This window comes from Myotis lucifugus, unplaced genomic scaffold, assembly GCF_000147115.1.
Source record: "Myotis lucifugus unplaced genomic scaffold, Myoluc2.0 scaffold_176, whole genome shotgun sequence".
In the NCBI taxonomy this organism is placed as follows: Eukaryota; Metazoa; Chordata; class Mammalia; order Chiroptera; family Vespertilionidae; genus Myotis; species Myotis lucifugus.
The window spans coordinates 2,061,860-2,089,692 of NW_005871224.1; the positions used below are offsets into that span (position 1 = coordinate 2,061,860).

General features: G+C 49.2%; 1 protein-coding gene across 2 annotated transcripts; it reads right to left on the reverse strand.

The window, feature by feature from the left end:
- Positions 1 to 372: 372 nt before the first annotated feature.
- Positions 373 to 27,047, reverse strand: LITAF (lipopolysaccharide induced TNF factor). Of its 2 annotated transcripts, none has more exons than XM_006096347.3 (4): positions 26,971 to 27,047; positions 7,425 to 7,650; positions 3,026 to 3,182; positions 373 to 1,958 (listed from the first exon to the last, which is right to left on the reverse strand). In XM_006096347.3, the coding sequence occupies exons 2-4, from the start codon at positions 7,642 to 7,644 to the stop codon at positions 1,850 to 1,852; spliced, it is 486 nt and encodes a 161-aa protein (XP_006096409.1). In that variant the 5' UTR covers positions 7,645 to 7,650; positions 26,971 to 27,047; the 3' UTR covers positions 373 to 1,849. The 2 variants fall into 2 exon arrangements, with proteins under 2 accessions (XP_006096409.1, XP_006096408.1); XM_006096346.3 differs by lacking the exon at positions 26,971 to 27,047 and adding an exon at positions 26,148 to 26,613.
- Positions 27,048 to 27,833: the final 786 nt, after the last annotated feature.

Here is a 27,833-nt window from a genome sequence, read left to right on the forward strand (position 1 = left end):
TAGGGAGGGGAGGATGACATTCACATTCCCTGCGCGTGACAAAGCTCTCCTTTTAGCGTCCACCACCACCCTGACCAATGAACAAAGCGTGTTTTGTTGGGAGAATGAATGGGGACAGCTTTCTTCTGTGCGTTTTATTAAAACTTGAAAGCTGTGGCTGGCTGCCATCGATGACGCCTATTGAGTTCCAATAGCCTAATGTTCAAATCTGACTCACCAGCAACCCACCCAACTCCACATCCATCGGCATCCTGACATCGCGGGATGCGCAGTAGGTCTGAAGTTTTTATCCGCAAGGACTTTCTACTGCGATGGAGCAAATACAGGTCCTTTGTCACGAGGGCTAGAAGAACGAGACCTTTCTTCGCACGGTAAGAACTGATAAATAGTTCACCAAGTGAACCAAAGCCTTTATTTTTTTAAAAGCAGATAAACACCAAAGTACGATGTAGTATCCACATTCGTTGAGAAAATAATTACTGAAACTTTCAAGACATCAAACGGATACACTGAATCAACGATTATGACTAATTTTCAGCCGATACACAGATTTTCATTCAAGGACGAGGCTTGATTTCTAAATAATATTACTCACATGCACTCCTTGGACCTATTTATTATCAAAATGGGGACCCTGGGAAGTCGAGTCCGGCTTTGATTTCAGAGATGACACAGCAGCCCCCCGAGAACCCTGGCTTGCTGCTTGAGTCCTAGAAATCATGTCTCCCGGGGTTATACAACAAATTCCATTTCTGAAAACTAAAATCAGACTTTAGATTCCTTTGCAATCACTCAGGTCCCAAGCGTTTCAGCACCGTGGTACCCGACGTGCTCACACATGCTTTTCCTTGTCTTTCCAAACACACCCCCAGGATCCCCAAAGGGCCCCGCTCTGAGTTCCCTGATAGAGGTTCGTAAGGACCACACTAAAACCCAAGGAAAGGCAGGGGATGCGATTACCCATTGCTTTTTCTATGAAGGAAAAAATATGCATATGGGAGTGCCCTGGCAAAAGGGAAAATGACACCAACGATATGGTCACGGAAAATGGTTCTATAAATCCCTTCCGTCAAAATTATGGTCCAAAGTGTTTAAGGCCAAAAGGTCGTAAAAACTGTTAATACAAATAATTTCTCCACAAGAAAAAGCCCTTCATGAAAAGTGGCTGAGGGTCTGGCACCCAGAACCGAGGGAAGCTGCCCAGTGACGAGGGCCAGCTCCGTACCCCTAGCATGCATCTATGACCTCGTGGGTGTGGGTCTGGGGGCTGTGAGGGGTCCCTCCAGGTCGTTAAAAATGAAGTAGAAAGTGAAAGTGAATTTTTGTGCGAGCAGAAAGCCTGCAGTTACAGAATCTGAGAGCCGAGGCCTTAAGGCAAGATTTCTGCCGTCGGACGTGCGATCAGATGGGTGCGATGGCGGCACCACCGGCTGGCTGAGTCCTATCCAGGCCAGAACGGTCTCAAAAATAAGGCCACCGGTGGCTTCTCGGTCTGAGCCGCCACCGGAAAGGCCCACTGAGGTGAGAAAGAAGCTGGCAAGGCCAATCACCAGAAGGTATTCAGGCAGGGCAACCATCACAGTTAGACGGACGGCTTGGGTCGTGGGCAGGCGGGAAGCCCTTGACCCAGTCCTCAAGGTCAATGTCTTTGCATGTCCTGTGCACGACTCCAAGCAGCAGTTTCCGGGGTCTGGGAAGTGTGTTGCTTTTGCGATATGTCCCCCAAAAAGAAGACACGAAGAGGCGGAGAGATGAGACCACCGAGGTGGGCCCTCAGTCGGGGGTGGAGCGGGTGAGAGTCGGGAAGGACTTCCTGCCACGCACGGCTCCCTCCAGGTCCGGTCGAGTCCTACAAACGCTTGTAGGTGCCCAGAAGAGCTTTGCAGTTGGGACAGTAATGGTCCACGTCCTGCAGGGCGTCCACGCAGAAAGGGATGAAGCAGCAGCCCGCGATGCACCTGGGGGACAGACACAGCCCGCGGAGCAGGTTAGCGACCGGAGCAGTTTGGCTGGTGGAGGCCAAAAAGGTACGTCAGGCCCTAACCCAGTGGTTCTCAACCTTCCGGCCCATGGTTTTCGGGGAGCGCCCATGGCCAGGAATCAGGAGGCTGCCTTTATTTGTTTTGGGGGGGAAATTAAATTGTGTATCTACAGGTTTCTCTCAGAACAGAAACTATTGTCTCTTTCAATAAAATACCCTTGGTGCAGACATAAATATTTACACATCCCCTTGTGGAGGCAATGGGAAAAATACTTGGGCTCATAAAAAGGATGCGGCATTTTAAAGAGATGACTATCGAGTATTTTAATGTGCCGATGTTTAAAGCTTCTCTCAGAGTCAGGCAAACGTTATTATTTAGGTCACGAAATTCTAGAAGAAAAAGAAATCCCTAAGGTATCATGCTATACAGATGCAAGTGGATGCTATGCTGGTCACTACATACAGGGAGTGGTGTGAGCAGATGAGTAAGAAGAAATTATGGGCCTTGGCCAGTGTAACTCAGAGGTTAGAGCATCAGCCCTCGCACCAAAGGGTCTCAGGTTTGATTCCCAATCAAGGGCACATACCTGGATTGCAGGTTCCATCCCCATCTCTGGTTGGGGTGCGTGCAGGAGGCAACCAATTGATGTGTCTCTCTCACATTGATGGTTCTCTCTCTCTCTCTCTCTCTCTCTCTCGCTCTCTCTCTCTCCTCTGTCTCCCACTCTCTCTAAAAATCAATGGAAAAATATCCTCGGGTGAGGATTAACAAACAAACAAACAAACAAAAAAGCAGAAATGATAGGACAGCAGCTTCCAAGCTTTGATATGTTCAAGAGCAGTGGTTCTCAACAGGAGACGATTTCTATTTATGACGATTTGGGGAGGTGCTACTGGCACACAGTGGGTAGAGGCCAGGGATGCTGCTCAACATCCTACATGCGTAGGATGGCACCCCACAAGACAGAAGTATGTGCTACAGCTGGGAAATCCTGCGAGAGAGGATGTGGGAGAGCCCGGGGTTCGAGTGGACCTCAGACTTACCCGAGCAGGCACAGGCTCCCACAGGAGAGCCAGGTGAGGGCACCGGCGTTGTAGGACAGCTGGGTCACAATCATCTTGTTGCAGGAAGGGCAACACATCTGGACCGGGCGGTCGAAAAAGGAGACTGGCTGCTGCACGTAGACCGTCTGCACGGTAACTGGTGGGAGGGGAGAGGAGAGAGCCCGGTTAGTAAACCAGGAAACATCTGCTGGAAGACGAGGTAGAGGCAGGGCCTCGACAGTTACCTGCACACCCCTGTTCACCGCAGCTCTATTTCAAGAGCCAAATGTCCATCGATGGAGGAGCAGATAAGCAACATGTGGTCCATCCATACAATGGAGTATGACTCAGCCTTAACATACGCAACATGGATGAACTGTGAGGATGTTATGCTTGGTGAAATAAGCCAGACACAAAAGGACACATGCTGCAGGACTCCTCGTCTAGGAGGCACCAGAGCAGTCAAATTCAGAGACAGAGAGTAGATGGTGGTCGTCAGGAGCTGGGGGATGGGGAATGGGGAGCTAATGGAGTTTCAGTTTTGCCAGATGGAAAAGCTCTGGAAATGGGTGGTGGTGGCACAACGATATGAATGTACTTAGTGCCACTGAACTTGTACTTGGAAATGCTTAAGATGATATATTTTATGTTGTATATTTTACCAGAATTTAAAAAATGAGGTGGGGAGGCCCGAGGCTGCAGAAATTGGGCAGCCACCACCAGGAAGCCGCTGACAGGGGCTGGAGCACCTTCGCCCGTGGATTTATTTTTCACAAGCTTCCCCGCCAAAATGACTTGTAGTTGTACGTGCAGCACTTTGCTCTGACATGTATGCGCTATTAAAAAACACACAAGTCTAATATATTAAAAAAAAAAACCCACACAAATCTAATATTAAAAAAAATAGGGGGATGACAAAAAGGGAGAAAGAGGAAAGTGGCAGATTTCCAGAAACGTCCTTTGAGGGGCCAACGTGTACAGACATTCGCAATCAGGACAGAATCTAGGCATGTCAGTCCCAAAGCCCTCAGAGCTTTACATGTTCTTTTTTGGTATTTGGCAGAGTTGTTGAAGCTCATATTTCTGTCACAGGGACTTCCTCCTGGTCCTTCCTTGGGCTGTCGGAATGCCACTGCCCTAAGAGGAAACGAATGGCCGCCCAGGGCTAAGTGAGCCTAACACTTCTCGGAGGACTAGAAGAGGCTCCTCCCAGAAAAGCAGCACTGAAGCCTACTCTAGTACCTACGGGTCAGTTTTATTAAGACTTTGGGGGGGGGGGGGGCGGGGGGTGCAAGAATGAGTTATTTACTGAGCAGAGAGTGATCTCAAATAATCAAGTTATCTTGTCCTCTCCCTTCTCAAGGGGTCCAAGTTACTTGAGCACTTTTATGAAATGATTACTCATAAAACTTTATCTCACTTTAAGAACTCACTGGTGTAGGTACCTGATGAGCCCTTACTTACTTACAGATGGGGAAACTGAGGCCCAAGGGGGTGAGGTCCTGGGGGGCAGACTCCGGGGACCACTCTCTGACCTGGCGATTTCCTCCTGAGCTGCTCATGACTTTGAATCAGCTGTGTCCTTAGGCAACAGGAAGTCCCCAAGGGCAAGGCCGTGAAGCAACATGTGATGCTGTAACCGGACAATCAATGGATCCGGGCTGCCTGTCACTACTTGAGCCAATTAAGCAGAGACAGGGCTGAGTCATATATGAGTAGTTATTCCAGGAATGCCAGCAGGATGGGAGAGCAGCAGGTCACCCACAAAAATCGGTTCTGCCCCCCACCCCAGTCAGCTGCTGATAGTGGGTAGAAGGACAAAGATTACATGGGGAAGTAGGCAACAGGTAATGGGGACTGGGGATCTGCAACGGCCTGCGGGTATGCAAAGGCTAGGGGTCTTCAAAGGGCTAGTAAGTAGGCAAAAAGTTATGCCAAATGGGCAGTTTACAGTCTGGAGATTTGCAAAGGCTGGCGGTCTTCAAAGGGCTGGTGGCTCTGGTTTCTGCAACAAGGTTGTTAATGTTGCCATGATAATAGGCAGCTCCCTGATGGGGAGGAAGGGCTGCATTTCCAGGTGAGCTCCCAGCAGGGTTAGAATGTGCCTTCTTTAATCAGAACAAAACCATCATGGTTAACAGAGCATGATTAATATTTCTTACAATTATAGCTGGCCCCCAGTATTCTATTTCTGCCCTTATCAATGTGATAGTGAGAGGGACTTGGGTTGCTGGTGTGGCTTTAAAGATGGAGGAAGGGGGCCATGAGCCAAGAAGTGGCACAGGCAAGGGAATGCGTTCTCTCCTAGAGCCTAGAGCAGCGGTTCTCAACCTGTGGGTCGCGACCCCTTTGGCGGTCGAACGACCCTTTCACAGGGGTCGCCTAAGACCATCCTGCATATCAGTTATTTACATTACGATTCATAACAGTAGCAACATTACAGTTATGAAGTAGCAACGAAAATAATTTTATGGTTGGGTCACAACATGAGGAACTGTATTTAAAGGGCCAGAAGGTTGAGAACCACTGGCCTAGAGGAAGGAAGGCAGCCCTGCTTAGACCCTCATATCAGCCCGGGGAGACCTGTCAGACTTCTAATCCGGAATAACAGGCATGGACTAACAAAGGAAGAAGGAAGAAGAGAAGACAGGAAGAGAGGAAAGGAAAAGGATATAAGAATGTCACATCTGTGGATGCTCTGAAGTTACTAAATCATGATCAACAGGCCACCATATTGCCTGTTCCCAACTCAAGCATTTAACAGCAAAACTCGATGAAGTCTGGGAAGCTGGAGCCAATGCCTGAGGCAAAGCCCACCTCCCATCACCTTTGACTCCTTTTCCTTTCTCTCCAGAAGGATGGACACTTGGGGCAAAATCCAGCTCTTCCACGTTGGTCCTTCAAGGACCGATATCAATATAAGAGCATGAAGAAACATTCGGCTTCCGGGAGAAAAAGGTTTGACAGCGTGACAGTATGCAACCATAGGAACCTGCTTCGGCTCATTCCAGCAAAAAGTGGAGTTATTACTAGGAAATACAGATGGGCTCAAACAAATGAAAAGATGATAAACCTCCCTCATTCTAAGGTACATGAAATTTAAAACTGTACTAAGATAAAATTTTTTATTGACCAGGCTGGCAAAATTTCAAAAGCTGGACATTATACTCTGTTGGCACTGTAAAAGAGAATGAAAAAGTTGTCTGTGTACTCACATGGATATTTTGTTGAGTGGGAAAAAAAAATAATATATACAAAAAAATATACATATACACACACAGCATGTGTATAGCATGCTACCATTTCTGTAAGAAAAGGAAGTGGCAAGAACATTTATTTGTATTCATTATGTCTGCAAAGAGAAATGCTGGAGGCGGACTTCAACGTTGAGAGTGGTGACCTAAGAGCTGTGAGGGTCAATGGGGTGCCACGGGCAAGGGAGTGAGACACGCCTTGCACACCTGATTGCATGTGTCGTGTCCACACTGGTGTCTTCACTGGGCTACACAAATGAATGCCGGTGCGCCCAGATCCTGACTGCCCCGGAGTTTAGCACTGCAGGTGCCAACAGACGGAGCCCCAAGCTTGCTCCCGGTAGCACCACGCGGCCTCAGCCGTGTGGCTCTCTGTGCACTACACATGGTATACTTTTTTACATGTGCTTTCTTTTCAAGTAGTTTGGGAGGCAATGATTAGAGAACAAGCTTCGAAAGAAAGCACCCCCCCCCCTTCTGACAGGTGTGAGGTGATATTTCATTGTGGTTTTGATTTGTGTTTCTCTGATGGTTAGTGACAATGAGCCTATTTTCCTGTCTGCTGGCCATCTGTGCGTCCTCTTTGGAGAAGTGTTATTTCAGGTTGTCTGCTCATTTCTTAACTGGGTTGTCTTTTTGGTGTTAAGCTGTATGAGTTCTTCATATACTTTGGATAGTAAACCCTGAACAGATATAAAAATAAAGGTGCTGGGAGGCAGGGGAGCACCCTTTGCACAGGGTGCGCTGGTGGGCTGGGGCAGGTTTCACTCCCCCGTTCCTCCCGCGGGGCTGCTTCTCCTCCCTCTCCTACTCCCGCCCTGAACTCAGCGCCCAGAGCTTCGATCAGACCTCAGCGGGAAGGGTGGGGTCTTTAAAAGCAAACTGTCATTGCCAGATTTCTCTGGCATAGTCTAAGTGCCAAAGGGTTGATTTATGGCGGACTTGAGAAAGCTCATAAACGGTACTTTATTATGGAAAAGCCATGGGCCTCACCGATGCGGAACCTAAGGGACTGTATGTAACATTTCATACGAGTGAAAATAGGACTGACTTCGCTTAGACTCAGAGGCGCTTTCGGGATTCTCACGGAGCCCCCAAGGCCAGGGTGGGAAGGGGGACCAGGGAGGCGGAGAGGTCGCACGTACTTGGATTGGCGTTGGGGACGGACGCAGGCTGGGTGTAGTATCCAGGAGGGTTCATGCCCTTCCCATCAGGGCCAGTCACGAGCCCCGTGGTTGGCCCAGGCATGGGCGCAGGAGGCGTGGGGAAGTAACTGTTAATGGCCACCGTCTCTTCATACGTTGGGGGCGCGGTGGGGATTGACGAAGGCCCAGCGGCCGCCTGGTACAATCCTGGAGCAGACATTTTCACCTAAGGCAAAACCAGAAGACATCACATAAGCAATTTAATTGGCATCCCTCTCTCTCTCTCTTCTCCAACCTCTTCTTTAATTTTCTACCTGACAAAAAGAAAATCTGAGGAAATGACTCATGTCCAGCGTTGGTCAAAGCCAGAAAGGGAGTTCACATCCTTTCAAGACCCAAGAATTATCACCTTAATCAGGATTCACTAAGTAAAGATAAAAGGTAAATAATGACACCCGAAAATCACACAAACCTAGAAAACCCCAAGGGCAAACATCAACGAACGGAACTGGAGCAGAAGGTTCTTCACACTTCAAACCACCACCCGAGGACCTGTCTTTTCACGTTGAGTGTTTTTCTGCGTTTTGAACCGCTGTGTTTTTTTTACAAATAAAGTTTCCGGCCCTGACCGGTTTGGCTCAGTGGATAGAGCGTTGGCCTGCGGACTGAAGGGTCCCAGGTTCGAGTCCGGTCAAGGGCATGTACCTTGGTTGAGGGCACATCCTCAGTAGGGAGTGTGCAGGAGGCAGCTGAATCGATGTTTCTCTCTCATCGATGTTTCTAACTCTCTATCCCTCTCCTTCTCCCTTCCTCTCTGTAAAAAAAAAAAAAAAAGTTTCCAATGCCAGAAAAGACAAAGGCATTCGAAACCAACCACAGGCTATCGCAAACAGAGTGCTGCCCAAAAGCCAGACGCCAAAAATGCACAGCGTGTGATGCCCTGGACACGAAGTTCCGAAACGGGCAAGATGAGTCATGGGGCTAGAAGATAGGAAAGTGGTGACTCTGAGGAGGCGGCGAAGAGTCTGGAATGGGGTGGGGAGGCGGCCTTTTTGGGGGTGCTGGTCATGTTCTCTTTCCTCATCGGGGGGCGGTTACATGGGTACGTTAACTTTGTGAAAATCTGAGTTGTACGATTATGCACTTTTCTGAATGTATGTTACAGTTTTTTAAAAAGTAAACACACACACACACAGTTCCCATTTTGAAAAATGAGTATCAGAGCAGCCAGGCCCACATTTCCTTTTGTGAGGGCAAAGAAAGGGTTTTTTTCTGGTGGAGCCGATGCCCGCCTAGAATTACATGGCCTGTACCCAGGGTGTGTTCCTGTCTGAAGGCCCATGCTCACAGCCCCGGGGCAGCCACGGAGAGGACACAGTGCCGTCCTTTGTGTGGCAACAGGGCAGGGCCAAGGCTGCTGTTAGAGATCCATTCAAACCTGTCTCAGGAGAAATGGGGATATGAGCTCCCAGGGCAGCGAGCCACGGTCCGGAGGCCCCGGGGGCTCCGACGGGCCTGCGGCCCCTTCCCATTCGGCTGGGTCTTCTAGAACCCGTGGGAAGCAGAGGCAGCGATTAATTCTGCTGCGGGGAGAAGGGGAGAATCCTTCGAGGAAGCGCTGCCATCAAGCCGAGCCTGAAAAAAGACTTCTCTGGGGGGAGAGAAGGGCATGTATTTCAAAGTGGGAGGAAAGAGAGGCACCGGAAAGTGGACACGCACAAGACAAAGTCAATACGTAGAGCTCCTCGGGTTGGGGCTGGGTTGTAGAACATTTTGAAAGTCCTTTTGGGGTGTTTGGACTTTATAAGACTGTGCTGTCCAATGGAACTTTCTGGAAGGATGGAACGTTGTCTGTTTGGGTTAATAGGGTCACCACCAGCCTCACAAGGCTGTTGAACACTTTAAATACAGCCAGTGTGACTGGGGAACTCAATTTTCAAATTGTTTTCAAGTTTAAGCAATCTAAATTGAAAACTGAATATGGAATTCATTTACTAGAAAACTTTTATGTAAGTCTGGGACACCTCCGGTAGGTGAATCTATTTTTGCAACAGCAAATTTAATAAACTCTGAATCGAGATCGAATGTTTTTGATAAAATTTTGGCATGTAATTTGGGGGTACGTCGATGTAAAATACACCCTCGATTTCAAGTACTTTTAAAAACGTGAATGTGAAATATCTCGTTCATAATTTTTAAATATCGGCTGTATGTCGAAATGATACTATTTCGGGTATATGGAGCTGAGTTACAATATGTTGTTAAAATGCATTTCAGCTGTATCTTTTAAATTTTTTAAAATGTGGCTACTAAACAACTTAAAATACCTATGTGGCCCATTTCTTGGTTCTACGGGAGAGCAATGCTACGGAGCAATGGGAACCATGGAAGGTTATAGAGAAGAGGAAGGTCCAACCCTAGAAAATGGAGATGACACAGACGGTCAGTAAGAGAAGCAAGAAGAAAACCACAGAAGGCCCCATGTCTGGGTGACAGGACAGCAGGTCGGACACCCAAGTCTACAGGGGAGGGTGAAGCCGGAGGGCAGGCCACCGGTCACCTTTGTGAAGACAGGCTCAGGCTCAGGGGTTACAAATGAGAACACTGTGAAAAGTGGTTAAGGAAGGTTGCCAGGTTCCTCTGACACACAGATACAGAAATGCAGAAGGACAAAGAAAGACCACAAAGACCAGCCCAAGACCCTTCTCTATCAGGATCACCCCTATGTCTGCTGTCTGCTGATGTCCCCTCAGGCTGCCCCAGGCACTTCCCCATCTGCTTCCTGCAGGGACTGGGCTCTGGGCTCCTGAGTCTTCAGCTGGGGGAACAGGCCAAGGTACTTTGCAGGAATTTACATCCACATTCAACGTCAAGGACGTGCTGTCCCTTCCTGTCTCAGAAAAGGCAAACCCTGGCTGCTGACACCATTTATTCTGAACACTGAGTCCTATGGAAAAACACCACGAGAGCAGAAAACGCCATGCATGCGGCAAGCCTAAAATCGCCCTGTTTGCTGCGGTTGCAATCGGAGTGCTTTTGGGGAGGGGAACATAAGGTCTGGGGTCCCCTAAATTGTGCAAATAGTTTGGGTCAAACCGCTGGAAATCAGTGACTCAACTCAGAAGCGGAATTCCTTTACTTCAAAACCACCACCTCTCTCCTCCAAGAATAAAGAAACGTGGCCAGAAATCGTAAAGAGAGGACATAACAAGTGTCGGGGGCAGGAGCCTCCTGTCCCTGAACTGTAAAGAACTCCTTGTTTTGGAAATTAAGGCCCAGGATCCCCGTTCATGAACCAGGCATCATCTTTCTCATAGTCACATTCCATTTCCTGGAATTTCAGGGCACTGTCTCTTGGGAACATTGCTTTTGATCAAGCAGCCACATAAGCATGCTTATAATTTTGGAAAGAACAAGAGCAACAAACTAGAATAGTAAAAAATAAAAATAAAAAAAGAAAGAAAAAAGCAACAACCCATAACCAGCTGGTTTGAAAGCTTTCTAAATAAATTCCACAGCATTCCTTCCCCAGGCCCCAGGCCAGGAAATGCCACTTCACTCAGACCCACGTCCACCCCCTCCGCATTGCTTTTTATTTGACTTCCCCCAGGGCAGGAGGCCCAGCTAGCCACCCACCTACTCACCCTTCCAGAAAGAATGCGCTCAACCCGCCTCCTCTCCCTCCTCCTACCCCCACAACATGACACTCTTAGGAGCAGCAGTCTCTCACCCCAACACACAGACACAGACACAGATGCCCACACACACAGCACACGCACACTCCACTGTCACCGAGAGCCCTCTGTCACGCTGATCAGGCTGCCTGTGTGCTGAGGTGCCAGCACCATGATATCTAACACTCGTGTCCCTTTTTCTGGGACAAACTGGAAACCCTAGGAAAGTATCTCAGCATTTATAAAACGCAAAGCCACAGTTTTGCTCATAGAAGCACAGCCTTAGCATCCTGTGCCTGGAGGCATGGCTGCAGAGCCCTGGTTGCCATGGTTACCGGGAGTTTTTTGTGGGGGCAAATACAGGAATAAACAAGGGGGTCCCCCACCCCGCATTGTTTAACTTTGTTGTTAAACCTGAGAATGGCTTTTCTCGATTGCTCATTTACCAGAACACATTGCAGGCCGGTCTCCATGACCTTACACGAACCCCATAGGAATCAAGAAAATGCTGAGGAATGGAAAGTGTGACCAGGCAGGAACCTGTGCAGTCCCACAGGGCGCTCCACTCACAAGGCCCCTCAAGGGTGGGAACTCCGGGCCACCACCCTGACACTCTGGACACCTTTGGAAGGAGGGCCCTGCATCTCCTGCTGCACAGGATCCAATGCTCTGTCTCTGAACGTCAGTGCTGGTTACAGAAAAGGAAAAGGAGGCCCTGGCCGGTTCGGCTCAGTGGATAGAGCATGGGCCTGCACACTGAAGGGTCCCAGGTTCCATTCCAGTCAAGGGCACATGCTCCGTTGTAGGCTCGATCCCAGCAGTGAGTGTGCAGGAGGCAGCCGATCAATGATTCTCTCTCATCATTGATGTTTCTAACTCTCTCTCCCTTTCCCTTCCTCTCTGAAATAAATAAAAAAATATATCCTATATAATAAAAGCCCAGCGACCAGAATGACTGCTCGACCAGTCACTATGAGGTGCACTGACCACCTCTCGGTCCCTTTCCCCCACCTGCAGGCTCCAATCGCCTATGGCAAACGGGGAGCTGGGGTGGGTGGCGGGGGATGCAGGTGGCGCCAGGCCAAGGCCCCTGCCCCACCGGTTGCACACACAGAGGGCGACTGGTGGCAGGGGTGGGGCCGATGAGTGGGCGGGAATGGCCAACCTCTCGGTCCCTCCCCTGCCCTCCCCCCTGTTGGATGGTGAACAGGGAACCAGGGTGGGTGGAGGCAGGGGGTGAGGGGCGGGGCCGGCTGCCAGCAGCCGGGGAAGATGGCCCTGATGGCAAGCGAGGCCGAGGGACCATACCTGCGCACAATTTCGTACGCAGGGCCTCTAGTATATATAAAAAAAAGAAGGCAAGGGAGCCATTTCCAATCCCTGGATCTGCATTTCTGACACGAGAACTGGGCTTGGCCTTGGAAATATTGGCTCATGACCAGCTGCATAAGCCTGGCCCCCACTTTCTTATCTGTAACTAGGCCACTTGGAATGTTGGGGTCATTCGCAGAAAATTTCCCTTGTTCCAAATTTCAACGATTTGCTTAGTGAAACTTATTCTCGTCAATGGGCAGTGAGGGTTATGTAGATATCACCTCTGAGCCTAGAGGAACGCGTCTGGGAGTCGCTCATTCACGGAACCAGTAGAGAACAGGATTTCTCAAGCTTGTTTTCACTGCAGCTATTTCCCCCACTGCCCGCCCACCCCCGATCCAGAGAGTAAAATTAAATTATATTTAAATTTAATTAATTAATTTAAACATAATTTAATTTCTGCCTAACAAGAGTAATGAAATAGTGAGAAATAAGATTTTGTTGGGTAGGGTTGAATTTTGGAGGGCCACACACCACTGTAATATCTAAGATATTTTTTCGCTTCTCCCGTCCCCCAACCCCAAGAACCGATTTTCACTCCCTTGGGTCACCCCTGAGAATCCACAGTGTGGGTCCAATGAGTTTTCCAAAAATCACCAACATCTATTCATCTAGTATTTCTAAAATGTGTCTCCTCTTTTCTTGCTGTCATCAATGCAATCGTCCAAACGCATTTTAACCTTCTGCTGACCGAGTCCTAGTGTCCCTTCCATCTGTATATTCTTTTGCAGGCATGCCCAGCCCTCTCACACCTCAATCTCATGAGTCACAGCTGAGGGGGTGGGCAGGAGAGGGTGACACTCCTTTCTGCATGGGAGCCAAGCAGGGCTGGGCTGACCAATTCCTCTTGTCACCAGTCACTCGTCTGGGTCTTGAATCTGCTGGGTTCTCACCCCAGAAAGAAACGGAAGAGTATAAGGCGAACCAGATAAGGAGGCTGTTTAACCTTATTTTGGCATCTTTGAGTCCAGAGGTCTGGCCTGAGCAAAATCTACTACTCTCCACCCCAAGCCCAGATTCACAGCTGCATTTACATGAACCATATGGGGCTCTTACTTTATGGCAGCGGTTCTCAACCTGTGGGTCACGACCCCTTTGGCGATTGAACGACCCTTTCACAGGGGTCACCTAAGACCATCCTGCATATCAGATATTTACATTATGATTCATAACAGTAGCAACATTACAGTTATGAAGTAGCAACGAAAATAATTTTATGGTTGGGTCACAACATGAGGAACTGTATTTAAAGGGCCAGAAGGTTGAGAACCACTGCTTTATGGTCATAGGCCCTGTGATGTCTGCCCTTCCAGGTGCCATCCCAGGTAGATTTCAACCCTCCAAGTCAGGAATTATCATCATCCCAACTTATAAATGAGAAAACTGGGGCCCAGAGAGGTTAAGCTGCTTGTCCAAAGTCACACAGACACCGTGGCAGGGCCGGGGTTTGAACCCACGCCCATCGAACTCTGGAGTCCTCCTTTAGGATCCACCAGAGCACCTCCCAGGCTCGGAGGTCCAGGCACCATCAGCAGCCTCGTTCTGCACACCTTGCCCCCAAATGAAACGAATAGGAAGTACATTCTCACATGTGTAATACTTTCAAAAGTAAAGATTTTAAACATAAAAAATTTAAAGAAAACTTTTTAAAAAAAATATATTTTACTGATTTTTTTACAGAGTGGAAGGAAGGGGGATAGAGAATTAGAAACATCAAAGAGAGAGAAACCTCAATCAGCTGCCTCCTGCACACCCCCTACTGGGGATGTGCCCACAACCAAGGTATATGCCCTTGACCAGGAATCGAACCTGGGACCCTTCAGTCCGCAGGCTGATGCTCTATCCACTGAGCCAAACCAGTTAGGGCAGAAAACTTTTTAAGGAAATTCTCAGTGGAAGCAACACATTTGCACACCTCTCAAGGTATCACTCTCCCTAACAAGGGTGAAAAGATGCATTTCAGGCTTTCACACCACACAACCGAGACGAAGGGAAAGACCTGGCAGTTTTGTCCCTGGGGCTCCGCAATGCAAAGCAATCTGCTTTCACAGGGTGGGGCCAGCGTCTCAATGATCAACCAGAGGCAACGTCCAGGAAGCTCTTCCTTCTCGTTTGGGGAGACAAACAATGAAGGGGGGAACCTCCGGATTTCTGAGGTGCACATTTTGTAAGTGACCGTGGGCTCGGATATCTCCGCCACAGGCTGCAACACCAAGGGGAGAAAAAGGCAAAGGCCTCTAACCAGCGGAATCCCAGAGCAGTTCAGTGCTGGCTTTCTAATATTGCTCTGTTGAAAGGGAAGGCAGCCCAGCCCGTGTGGCTCAGTGAGCGTCGACTTCTGAACCAGGAGGTCACGGTTTGATTCCCAGTCAGGGCACATGCCTGGGTTGCAGGCTCGGTCCCCAGTTGGGGGCGTGCAGGAGGCAGCCGAGCAGTGATTCTCTCTCATCACTAATGTTTCTATCTCTCTCTCTCCCTCTCCCTTCCTCTCTGAAATAAATAAATATATATTAAAAAAGAAAGAAAGAAGAGATGGGAAAAGCCCTGGAAATCCTAGAGAAAAGCCACGCCTTCAGGCCCTGAGCTGCCATTAGTTCGCTGATCCTGAAACCCCAGAACGTGGGAATAAACTCACTTCCAGCAATGGATCTGCTCCTCAAACATTTGGCCTCATCGGCTCTAGAATCCGCGGACACATACCAGGAGGGCTGCTGTTTCAGGCGCTCGGCTCACCACGAGCCTGAGGGCCGTCTCCCTCGTCCTGTGCCTGCACCTGTTCGACGTTTGGGAGCCAAGACTGGCAGCAGTCTGCCTGGAATCCTAAGCTCTAAGGGAAGAAACTGACTCCCAGGAGCCTCGAGAGGGCTGGCCGAGCAGCTCTGTCACTGATAACTCAGCGCCAAGACACCCCCAGAACCAGTCCTGAAAGCACCATGCCGAGAGAAGCCAGACACAAAAGGCCACATCATATGTGCCTCCATTCATCTGAAATGTCCAGAGAAGATAAACCCAGTGACAGAGAGCAAGTCAGTGGTGGCCAGGGGCGGGAGGGAGGCTGGGGAGGAAGTAAGGATGACTGTTCATGGGTACGGTTTCTTTTCGGGGAGATGAAAATGCTCTGGGACTAGAGAGAGGTGACGGTTGCACGGCACCGTGAAGGTACTACATGCCACTGAACTGTACACTCTGAGTGGTGCGTTTTATGGTACGTGAACTTCACCTCAATAAAAAGAAAAAGCAGGCACTGCTGGAAATCTCTGGTCTCCATGTCACAGGCCAAGGCCCACAAGCCGAGCCTCCAAATGCACCACAGTCTTGGTTCAGCCCATCCCGTGATGCCATTCATTAAAATCAAGACCCCTGGGGTCTTTCTGACACCCTCCCAACGTGCCCCACCAAGGTGACCAAAGGTACCAGGTTGCCCAGGATGGTTTCCCAGGATGCACTGGGCCCCTACTTCCCATCCCTCTCTCACTTACCCCCTACCACCAGTGCAAATGCAGATCTTTTGTACATCTGCAGCCTCACTTAGATGTCTCCAACATGCCAGCCACCCTCTTTCTCTGTTTTATTTTCCCTCCTTCCCAAAGTGTCTACAAATTCTTTTCACCTATCATATCCCAGTAAGCATGTCACTCCCTCCAAGAAACAACTTCTGGCCTTCCCAAGGCAGAATTCCTCCCCAAACCTCTCCACCCAGTGCAGAATCAAGGGTGCAGGGTACGGAGCCAGATGGCCTGTGGTCACACCCAGGCTCCTCCATGTCCCACAGCACGACATTGGAGCCTCGGTTTTTCCATCTGTATAATGGGCACAATGGTAGTTTCTTAAGGTTCTTGGGAGGATGAAATGAATCCTTGTGAAAGCACCAGAGCGAGGGACACATAAGTACTCAGGATGTGACAGCTGTTACTCTAAGTGTTCCTCTGCTGTACTTGGCACAGAGCTTTTTTTTTTTTTTTTTTATGTCTTCCTGACCAGTCTGTGGGCCCTATAAGAACAAGGATTGGAAATGTATTAAAATCTGCATCTCCAGCTCCAAATATCATGGGTGCTTCACAGGGTGACACACCATTAGTTTGCCCAGGGGTGTCCCTGGGTACGGGACTTTTGGTGCTACAGCTGGGAAAGTCCCAGGCAAACCAGGACACGTTGGACACCCTGGTGCTTCAACAAATGTCTGTGGAAAATACCTGGGTATAAAAAGGACACCAAGACCCACCTTGGATGGCATCAGGTCTGAAAGCTGATGTAAACGCGAGGGTCTTACCCTCAGAGCCTCCACTTAGAACCTGAGAAAAAAGTTTTTAAAGAAAGACATTCATGGGACAACAGGCCTCAATCACGGAGGCTCTCAAGGCAACATGAGGATTTGGCCAAAGCGTCTCCAAAGATGCTCCAGAACTGGAGTCACTTAATTGGGTCTGGAATCCTTCGCTTCCTCCAGGATTCCTGGGGGGAGCGATGTTTCGCAACAGGGGACCCTGGGATGTGCAGCAGGAAAGCAAGTCAAGACGTGGGTGGAAAGAACTTGAAAGGGGAAGTGTGGAGGCGTGCAAACACCGACAAGATAACATCAGCACGAAAACCACAGTCTCCGAACCTCAAGATCGGTTCATTTTTATTCCTCGATGCTGGCTGGGTGACGGAAGTGGCAGTTCCTGCGACTTTATTATCCATTCAAGATCTGGACTCGTGATCACGGCCACCACCCCAAGCTCAGAAATACCTGTCACTCCGTGTTCACTCCCTGGTCCTGGGTGTGGCTCTTAAGCCACTCGCTCAACATGGATGATGTGTCACCCATTCTCGGGCAATGACAACCTGTCCTTTTTCAGGAGAAAATTTAGAGGCTCTAAGTCGCTTGTACCCTGAGACCCACCATCAGTAACTCCTGCTGACTAGTGTGGACAGGAAGGAGTCAGAGTTCACACCTCTCCATCCTCGGTGCTTGTCAATACCTGGCAAGGACGGAGGGGCTGATAGTGGCGAATGAGGGACCTACGGAATCTTGGGTCATTTTTCCCTCCCACCCTCGTCCCTTTCTGGTGGAATGACCCACCGGCAGGCGGGGCCCAAAGCAAAGGAGGAAGAGAACAGAGAGATCATGCCCAACACTGAGAATTCTCCTCGGACAATTGTTCAAGATACGAAGGGCTTCATAGCAAAATCCAATCAGAAAATGACCTGGTGGGGAAACCGAGGCCACTGAGCTCAGAAATGTCACAGGACGGACAGCTCTGCCTGGTGCCCAGGTGTGGCATTTTCAGAAACATCTGTCTGTGTTCCCCTGCCATTCACAAGCGTGGACGGGTACCACTCATCTCTCAAGGCACAGTAGGAACGGCATGGCCCGTGGCCTGGCCTACTGAATACCCAACAGTCACTCCGAGGAAAGAGAGGGAGCAGGCAGGGCATGGAAAGGGGAATGAAAATGCCAAAAGAAAACAATATTAAGACAATGGGATTTGAAGGCAGGTCTAATGTTTAAGTGCAGAAACTCTGGCACCAAGCTCCCTCAGTTCAAATTCCAACCCTGCCACTTCCAGGCTGGTTGAACTTGGGTGGCTGCTTCATTTCTGTGTGGCCTCAGTTTCCTCATCTGGAAAATGGGTTGAAAAAAGTATCTACCTACCCCTTGGAGGGCTGCTGTACTAATGAAGTTAGTGGGTGTACTCGGAACACTGGGCTTGTGGGTTGCTATAGGCATACCAACCAGTTCTAATTATTTACAGGGAAGCTGAGGAAAGCCCGGGGGCGGGGGGGTCACTTGCCCACAGTGACACAGAGGTTTCACCGCTAGGCGGCAGGAAGACCCAAGCACAGACCCCTTCCCACTGCGTGCATCCCATTCTCTGCAGTGGTTCAAATCTTTCCTTGTTAAAATGTAAAAGCACAACGCCCCTGTACCCTCAGCCTGGGCCTCAGCCCCTGGGGCTCCCTGCCTCTCTCCCACACCGATTCACCCTCCATCTCCAGCCTCCTTCCTCCCAGCCCACTCCATTTCCTGTCCTCCTGTCCCGAAGTTGCCAGGCACCCACTCTGGAAGGACCTCCTCCTTCGGCCTGGCCCGGAACCTCTGTCTCCTACAAGGGCTGCTCCTTCCCCGTCAGTCCTGCTACAGCAGGTCCCTAGGGACTTGGGGATCTGCACACAGTTCCTGTGGTCCCCCTACTCCTCAACCCCACACCCATCGAGCTGACCATGACCCATCCCTGGACAACTTCGTCTTCACATACAAAACGATGCTCATCTCTCTCCCAAGCAGGGAGGTGCAGTTAAAACAACAGAAACAGATGGCCAGGCTTAACATCGTCGGGGAAAAGTCACGGGGACATCACATACGTGCTAACAGGATGGGGTGGAAAGGGCATTTCAGCTCTGTGGTCTTCCTCCCCGAAACCTCTGACCCCAGGCTCATCATGAGGAAACATCAGACAAACCCCAGACCAGACAACTTTTTACGGGGGAACAGGCCAGTACTCCTCAAAACTGCCAAGGTCAAAGAAACCAGAGGAGGAGGAGACATGACAGCTACATACAATGTAGGATCCTGGAACAGAATCCAGCGGAAAAAAACTGGTGACCTTCACATAAAATCTGGAGTTTGGTTAATAGGTGCCAGTGATGGTCCATCCACCCAAGGCAATGGTATGCAACAAGGAAGTTCTATGTGCAGAAATGCAGTGATCCCTAAAATATATCATTGCATGAATAGCTTGAACAGCAATTACAGCAAGTCAGCATTTGTGTATAAGAAGGATATGCATATTTCCTTATATAAGATGAATGAAATATCTCTAAAAGGATACATAAAAAACTGATAACAGTAGCTGTCTGTAAGCAAGGAGGTGAACTGGGGATGCAATGGGACGAACACTTTTCATATTTACACCCTTGCTGATCTTTTGTATATTAAACCAGAGCACTATTATATAATCAAAATCTCATTAAGAAAAAATTCAATTATGTATTATTTATAACACAATGAATTTATAATTTATTGATTATAACAATATATATTTATAATTATATATTTACTAGAGGCCTGATGCACGAAATCCGTGCAAGGGGCTTGGCCCTCGCAGCCCTGGCCGGCCCTGTGTCCAGAAGGTTGTCAGGATGGTTGTTCAGCTGGTCGGTCTAATTAGCATATTAGCTCTTTATTATATAGGATAATTAAAATAAGTTCAACCTTTTAATGGGGGAAAAGGCCTCCTTTGCAAACCCTTATCTGCCTTCCCCAGGCTGGCCTCCTCTGTCCTCCCGCCTCAGGGTGAAATGACATCATCACAGCCCTTTGTCCCATGAACTGGAACTGTATCCCTGCCCAGCACCTGGCCTTGGGCCCCTCCCCGAGTGTTTGCACAGTGATTAAGCTGATCGTTTCTATTTGGTGAGATGTGTGCTCTACCATTCCTGCTATATAATTCCCAAATTTGAACCGACCACATCCTATTTACCAAAATAAAGTTCTTCTCTTTGCATTTCGTGCTATTACCCATTTTTCGTGGGGGAGGTTCTGAAGGCTGATGGTGGACGAGGGATTGGGGAGACATGGACCCTCCCTCGATGGCCCTAAGGAGCCCATATAGGAAGATATGGAGGCAGACACAAAGGGGAAACTGAGTCCAGATTCTAAGGCAAGTAAAGGGCCTGGGCACCAGGCTGGACCTACTGAGGAGGGACCTCACACAAGGGTTCTGTTTCATTAACCAGTAGCCCAAAAGCAACTTTGAAACCCCCCAAAAGTATTCAACTCCTGCCAAGGGGAGTTCAGATTCTAAAAATAAGTCTCAAAACCTAGAATACTGGGAGAAGCCAACCACAGCAGGAGCCACCAACAACTCTCCCGTCAGTATAAACACGCATCAAAGGCCTCACAGCCCATGGCCAAGGGGGTCCTCCCCCCAGATGAGGTCTAAACATAACAAAAATGCCAGTCTCATGATTTCTGGTGTTGCTTCATTCAGACTGACAGTCTCTTTCAACATCCCTCCCCAGAAAGTATCTTAACCATGTTCTCAAATCGATCCCATACTTCTCCCTGCCTTTTTAAAATGAGCAAAAATAAATACCTAAGAAAGTGCTTGTGTCGGCCATGCTAGCCCGGGCTGCCCAGGTCCAACCTGGCCTGATGCAGCACAGCCCCAGTCCGCCTCTCCTCCTGCCGATTCACAGCTCCCTCCCGACTTCCCATGCCCGAAAACCAGGTAAAGTAAGAGTTACTAGTTTCCTTGGGCATCTCCTATGAGAAAGGTAAACAACCCGGACATCTGGCCGAATGATAACATCTACACTCCGGGGAGTCCTATATTTGCTTCTTTCCTCAAGTTTGGCTCTATTCCAGATGCCTGCAGGTACTGTAACTGTCATGTCTTTGAAAACGATGGAAAACAATAGTCTCCGCTTTAGCAAGACTTGGGAATAAAGTGAGACCGGGTGTTAAACGTTATGCTTTCTGCTCTTTTCAAACTTGTCGCATTCCCCCTGACCTAACCCACACCATCCAGCCCTTGTGACATATGCCTTCCTCATGCGTCCCAATTACTTCCTGTCTGCAAGTTAGATTCTGTTGCCCAAATGGACCACATAACACCCCTCCAGGCCAGGCATGGGCTGTTCTGTTTCTCTGGGTTCCCCACCAGGTTTTCGGAAAGCGGAACACAGCCTACCGGTTTGTAGAGCTGAGATTTCATGCACACAGATGACCTATATTACCCCAGACAACAGGCTGAGGGATTGGGGAGACATGGACCCTCCCTCGATGGCATATTTATAGTGCCAGCTCTTTTAACGTGTGCATTTTTTTTAATTTAAATTCTTTATTGTTGAAAGTATTACATATGTCTCCTTTTTCACCCATTGACCTCTCCCCGGCCACTTTCCCCCCACCCCCCAGCACATGTCCCCGCCCCGCTACTGTCTGAGTCCTTTGGTTATGCTTATATGCATGCATACAAGTCCTTTGGTTGATCTCTTCCCTCCCACTCCCACCCACTCTCCCCTGCCTTCCCTCTGAGGCTCGATGGCCTGTTCGATGATTCCATGTCTCTGGATCTATTTTAGTTCAGAGAGGAAGGGAGAGGGAGAGAGATATAGAAACATCAATGATGAGAATCATTGATCAGCTGCCTCCCGCACACTCCCTACTGGAGATCAAGCCCGCAACCTGGGCATGTGACCTCCTGGTTCATAGGTTGATGCTCAACCACTGAGCCACACCTGCTGGGCTGAAGTGTGTATTTTTTAATTGAAGAAAACAAGTCTTCCTTACAGCATTCCCAGTGATATGCATCGACACCCTCCCCTCTGGGAGGTGGAGCCTAATCTCTTCCCTCCAACTCCTGGGTGGGAGCTGGATTTAGTATCTTGTCTTTAAATAATAAATGAAAAGAGAAAAAGAGTAACTCTACAGTGGAGAACCCTGGCAAAGCCCACCTTCACCTAGCGAGGAAGGTTACCGTTGTTAGCGATGTCAGGCAGCTACCATGTACCCCAGGTGATGTGATGTAGCCGGAGGGGCACTTCACCCCTGTGCCATTCTTCCACAAACCCATAACCCCTGTGTGATCAGGACAAAAACATCAGACAAACCCAATTGGAGGAAAAGTCTACAAAATCTCTGCCTGGTACTCCTCAAACACAGTCCTGAAAAACAAGGAAAGATTGAGAAACTAGCCGGCCAGAGAACCCTGGGAGATGGGGATTAAAAGCAATGTGGTACCTTGGATGGGATCTTGGAACAGAAAACTGGACATCAGTGGGAACTGGAGTTTGGATACCAGTGAGGTACCAATGTCAGTCTCTTAGTGTGACAAATGTACCACAGTGACGACGTAAGATGTTGACAACAGGGGAACTGGGTGAGAGTATATGGGGACCCCTGTATTAACTGCAATTTTCCTGCAAACCTAAAATTAAACTGTAAGGTGAACTAGGGCAGGCAGGCCCCATCCAAAGTCGTTCAAGTTCAATTATATATATATATGTGTGTGTGTGTGTGTTTTAAAAAAATGAAAGTATTTTTTAAGTGTATTTTGAATAAATACAAAAGATTAAGTGGAGGCGGGGTTTCTAATATTTCTAATTGGGGAGGTTAAAAAAATTAGGGTTTCTAATATTTCTAGTTGGGGAGGTTTAAGAAAGAAAGAAAAATATACCCCCAATTTAATGGAATGATCAGGCCTTAAGATTTAAGGAATCTCCCAAACTCCTACCAGCTGCATATACATCAATACTCCACTAATCTGTGCCCCCTCCCTTAAGGTGTAGACTTTAAAAGACGCACAAAGTGGTCTTAACCACATGTTGGTAATAAACTCTTCTAAAAATACATCTTCATGATGTGTATAGAGCTGTTTTCTAGATTTAGGTATCAGACCAACACACAAAAGGACAAGGCCTTCAGAGAGAAGATAAAGCAGTGTTTTCACCACCAACTTAATCCTCTAAAATCAGTTCTTTCAGGAAGAAAAAAGGGAAGATTATTCAATTCCATTCCCCGCCTCCACTCTCCAGCCCCAGAAAAGAAACCCAGGAGACATCCCGGAATATGTGCCTAACAGAAGTGACCCCAGGAGACCCCAGGAAAGAAAGGATTCCTTCAGCAAAAGAAGGGCACACATGCAAATGGTCAGGTCTCCAAAGAAAATAGCTCAGTTTGTACACAAGGTGGAGGACCAGCTGGGGAAGGCCCCAACTATCTGGTCTTTTACTGTCTCTGGAGAAAAAGGTTCTTTACAACAATGTGAGCATAAGTGAAACCTGATTACAAACGTCCTAAGGAACTCTTTCACTTACACATTTATTAAATCGAGTATCACTCAAAATTCCTAAAGTAAGGGCCACTGGCTAGCCATCTTTAAAGTATGAAGACTCCGCAAGGCTGTTTTTGTTGTAATGGAATTTAACCTGCAGATGGCTGCTCCAGAAAATGTCCAACGTAAATGATGTTTCTTAAACTCTAAGTTAATAAGGAGAAAGAATTTAGACAAAAGAGGATATTGGGAGCTCTGGTCATCTTCCGGGAAGGAAGTGAGAAATTGTACCATGGCTGTTAGGCTATTTGACCCCCCAACAAATTCAAACTCAGGATCCTTCCATAAAAATACAGAAGCTCACAGTGAAATTTTCAGAGAAATGCTTTCAAATTCCATCTCATGAATTCAATCTGTTTCTGCGGGGCAGTATATTCCACAAATCAAAGATAAATTTACCACAATCTGAAAGCCAGGTTCAAACATAGCGCGAGTACAAATTACAGTGAATTGTGGAATGAAAAATGCTTCGATTGGGGAGAACCAGAAAGGGCAATTTCCCTCTGGGTTCCTGCTGAAACCACATCCCCAGTTTCCACAGGAATGATGGCTTTTGATGAAACTGTGCAATGAGAACATGACTGGGACTGCATCAGGAGGCAGAAGTGTGTGTACCCTGATTGCAACTTCATAAAAAAAACAGGCACCATGACAAAAGACCAGACCGATGAATGAACAAACAAACCGTGCACTCGGTGAGATTAGCCTCATTTTCTTCTATCTTCCACACTTTCTGTAATACTGTTATTTTCTATATCTCTTTAAAAAATAGCAATGCATCATCTATGAGTAACCTTCCTGGACTCAAGGTTCAGGCAAGTCAGTGCTAAGCTCTTAAATTTACCCCAGAAACACGGTCAATTCTAAAGCTCCCTGAGCTAAATAGTTTAAATTCTCCATCAGTTAACACCAATAAGAAAGCAATACAGAAGAAAGTGCCTCAGGCGTTCAGGATCCTGGTGAATTAACTTCCTACCTAGGAGATGAGCAGGAAATCACTACAGACACCCTCGATTCTGTCCATGCCTTAAACCCTATGAAATTACACACAGTTCTTCTACTGAAATAAGTAAGTTGAAGGGAGAACTTCATTAGGTACGGAAGTGTTACCACAGCTGCCCAGAGCGCCCACGCAGATTCAAACAACAGGATGAAATTTTGAGGATTCAGGAAAGTACCACTTTAGGCTCAAATAACAATTTTACGGTAAGTAAACACCAATCAAGTGCAGAACAGGCCATGGGCAGCCCAATGAGCACCAAAGACATCACAGACACGCCTGTACTAAAGAGAGACAGAGTTGAGGAGGTCTATTTGCCTGAAGAGGTGGATCCCCTCATCCACAGGGCTATTTTCACAGCAGCAAAAGCAACACAGAGGACGAGTCCCATACCAAGACTCTGGGGCATCCTCGTGTGGATCTATAGCTGTGGGGAGATTCACTTGGGGCAGGAGAATTTTACGTCCCTGCTGGGCACCAGCCTATTCTCAGACCTCTGGTCACACACCCCTCTGGTCAGCATGGGGGGTCGATGGCCGCAATGCATGTTTATGTCCTTGAAAATCAACTTGGACTGGAAATGCCTTCTGGCTCCTTCCCTCTCAATGGTTCCCCTTTTAGTGTCCTTAACCCTGGGCATGTCTGTGCCTCCTCGAAAACTTTGTCGAGATGCTTCTACAAATGTGGAATGCTGTCCACCGTGTCCACATGTCCCTCTGCCAAAGGTGTTCAGGCCTCAGCGTTGCTACTAAACTTTTCTTAGTTAACCTGGCCCCAAGCTCATAGCACCCTCCCTCCCACGCTTCCCAACCCCCTTCCAGGCATTAGTGAGCACTGGCTCTTTCACAACGGTGTGTTTCCACTTTCCACCCACAGCGAAAACCCCTCAGGACCAGGAACCAATTTTTCTGTGTCCTTTCCAGGGCAAGGGTAGCACTTGATTTCCCCACAGCCAGCCAGCCCATAGAATGGACTGAAGCAACAACAGGAAATTTACTCACCAAAGACAGCCAATTACTTCAGTCTAGTATTTTAGAGATTTACCCAATTGATCCTCCGGCTCAGATCAATCACCAAGTCACTTAATCCAGGGAAACATTACAACAAGGATACTTTTTCAAAAGTGAATAAAAGCATCTATTATTAATGCCTTAAAGGAATAGGAAAGAGGGAAGATGGGCCTCTCCCATTGTAGATCTACAGTAAGTGTTTCTTAGAGAGTCTGGTGCACATTAGAATCCAAAGCCAGGGCTGGCTGTGGGGGAAGCCAAGTGCAGCATGGGTGTTATTCTAGCCAGATAGAGCGAGTCACCTGCTCTCTGGATTCTGATCCAACTATGATAAAAACCAAACGGTGGTAGAATCCCAGATACAATCTCTCTTCACAGGCATCCAGGTTAGTCTCAATTTAAAAGAGCCACCCCAGGAAGGCCCTGGGGGTAGGGGTAGGAAAGTTAAGTGGCTCACATGAATGCAAACCATGGTGTTCCTTAAAAGGACCCCAGGAGAACTGCGGGGCCAACTTTCCTCCCAGACAGCCCTGAACCAAGGCGGAGGGGAGAGATGTACCCCCATGGGAAGACTGGTGGGAGAGCCTAACCTGATGGGTTACACAGGAATGCCCTGTGGCTTCCAGAAACGGGATTTCCCAACCACCAAAGGGTGAGTGACATCAGCCCCACTGTCCCAAAGGACAAAAGTGAAAACTAGTGAAGGTCCAACAGGCCCGCTCCCTGAAATGATGGCCCTTCCATGAATCACCATTTCCCCAACACACACACCCCTCACCCCCGCCCTGACCTGGATCAGGAGCTCCTGGCATAACACCCAACCCACTGCCCAGATGCACACTGACCTGGAAAGCTGAGGGGAGGGCCCCTGCCTCGCTTGGCGGGAGGGGCAATGTCCACCTCTGCCACAGGTTCCCTTGCCTGTGCCACCAGCTCTCATCCTGACGGGGAATGGGCAGACTCCAGCGCTCACCGGGCGCCAATCTCGGGGCGGGGCGCCTGGCCGGCCAAAGCTCCGGTTGCGTTGGTCCGGGACTCTCACTTCCCGGTGCTCCCCAGGCCCTCAGGTGTCCACACAGGCACCCACTAAGGGCGGTCCTGGGCCCGGCGAGGCTCTCCCGAGGAGAGGACAAAAGCGCAGATGGCGTGGCCCCTAGAAGCCGAACTTCTGAGACCCGCGTCCGGGAACTGGTTGGGTTTTGTTTGGTTTTGTTTCTAAATCCTCGGGTGACGATTCTGGAAATCTCATCTTTAAGATCGCGGGCGCCAGAGCGAACCCCGACTTTCCTGAAAGGACTCGGGACGACCTTTCCGCGGAGGGAGCACCGCGCACCCTCAGGGGCGCGACCCCACCGCACGCGATCCGCGGGCGCCCGGCCCACTCGGGGCGCAAGAGCGGAACCCCGCCTGTCCCGCGGCCGAGACTGTGCTGGAGGCTGGAAACCGGCCCGCGAGAGAGTTCCAGCCGGAGCCCTGCGCCCTCCACCCGGTCGCGCACCCCGGGACCCGCCTGGTTCGTGGGCCGCCGCGACCGGCACGATGCCTCGGGACTCCCGACCTCAACTGCGCCCGAATCCCGGGCAGGTGCTCGCGCCGCAGGGACCCGCGCTCCCGGCCCGGGGGGGCCCCCGCCGCCCCCATTAGCGTCCAGCTGCTCGCCGTACTCACCGCCGCTCGCGCCGCCAGTCGAGCCGGGAGGTCTGAGCCCGCAGCGCAGGCGGCTGGCGGCTGGACTCGCCGGGGCGGAGCTGCTGCCGGGGCTTCCGGATCCTCCCCGCCTCCGCGCGCTGCCGGTACCCGCGCCTCGTGCCTTGAACACCCCCGATCCTCCAGATTTCGGCCCCCTTTGCCCTCCGCACCCCTCTAGTCGCCCATTTCTGGCATTCCTTCTCCTCCCCCACTCTCAGACACGCGGGCCACCAACCTGGAATCCCAGATCCCGCGTTGAGGGATCCCCCGCTCCCTGTCCTGGTGAGGGTGGCCTTTATATCCCCGTAAGTCAAGTCTGTACATTCAGGCGCATCCAGACAGCCCGAGACACTCCTTGTGCCTTTGGGCAAGTCAGTTTCTCTGGGCCTCAGTGTCCTGTCTGCAAAATGGGCATAACAGTACCTATCTCATAAGATCTAGTAAAAATTAACTGAGATAATGCAGGCAAAGGGTTTAGCACAGATTGTGTTAAATAAAACCTAGCTATTTTACTACCTTTGTATGTCCCGGAATGGCCTCTAACCCCTAGGCACTGTCTCACTTCATCGCTAAAGGCTCTGGAAATCAGTAACTCCTGTTTCAACAGCCACTCAACCCTCTGTCCCCAAATGGGTGCTTCCTGCCTGTTTGATAAGAGCCCATCTGCCTGCTACAGTAATAGCAGCAGTCCTAATCCAGCCAGGTTCCCTGGTGAGTCTTCATAGGGCTTTAATGAGCTTGTGCTTGGCTTTGAGAACATAAAACTCTAACGTGGCTGTCTAGAGAAATGCCACTTGGGCAGACAGCTTATGAGCCCTGTCATGGGTGGATTCATAGACCTG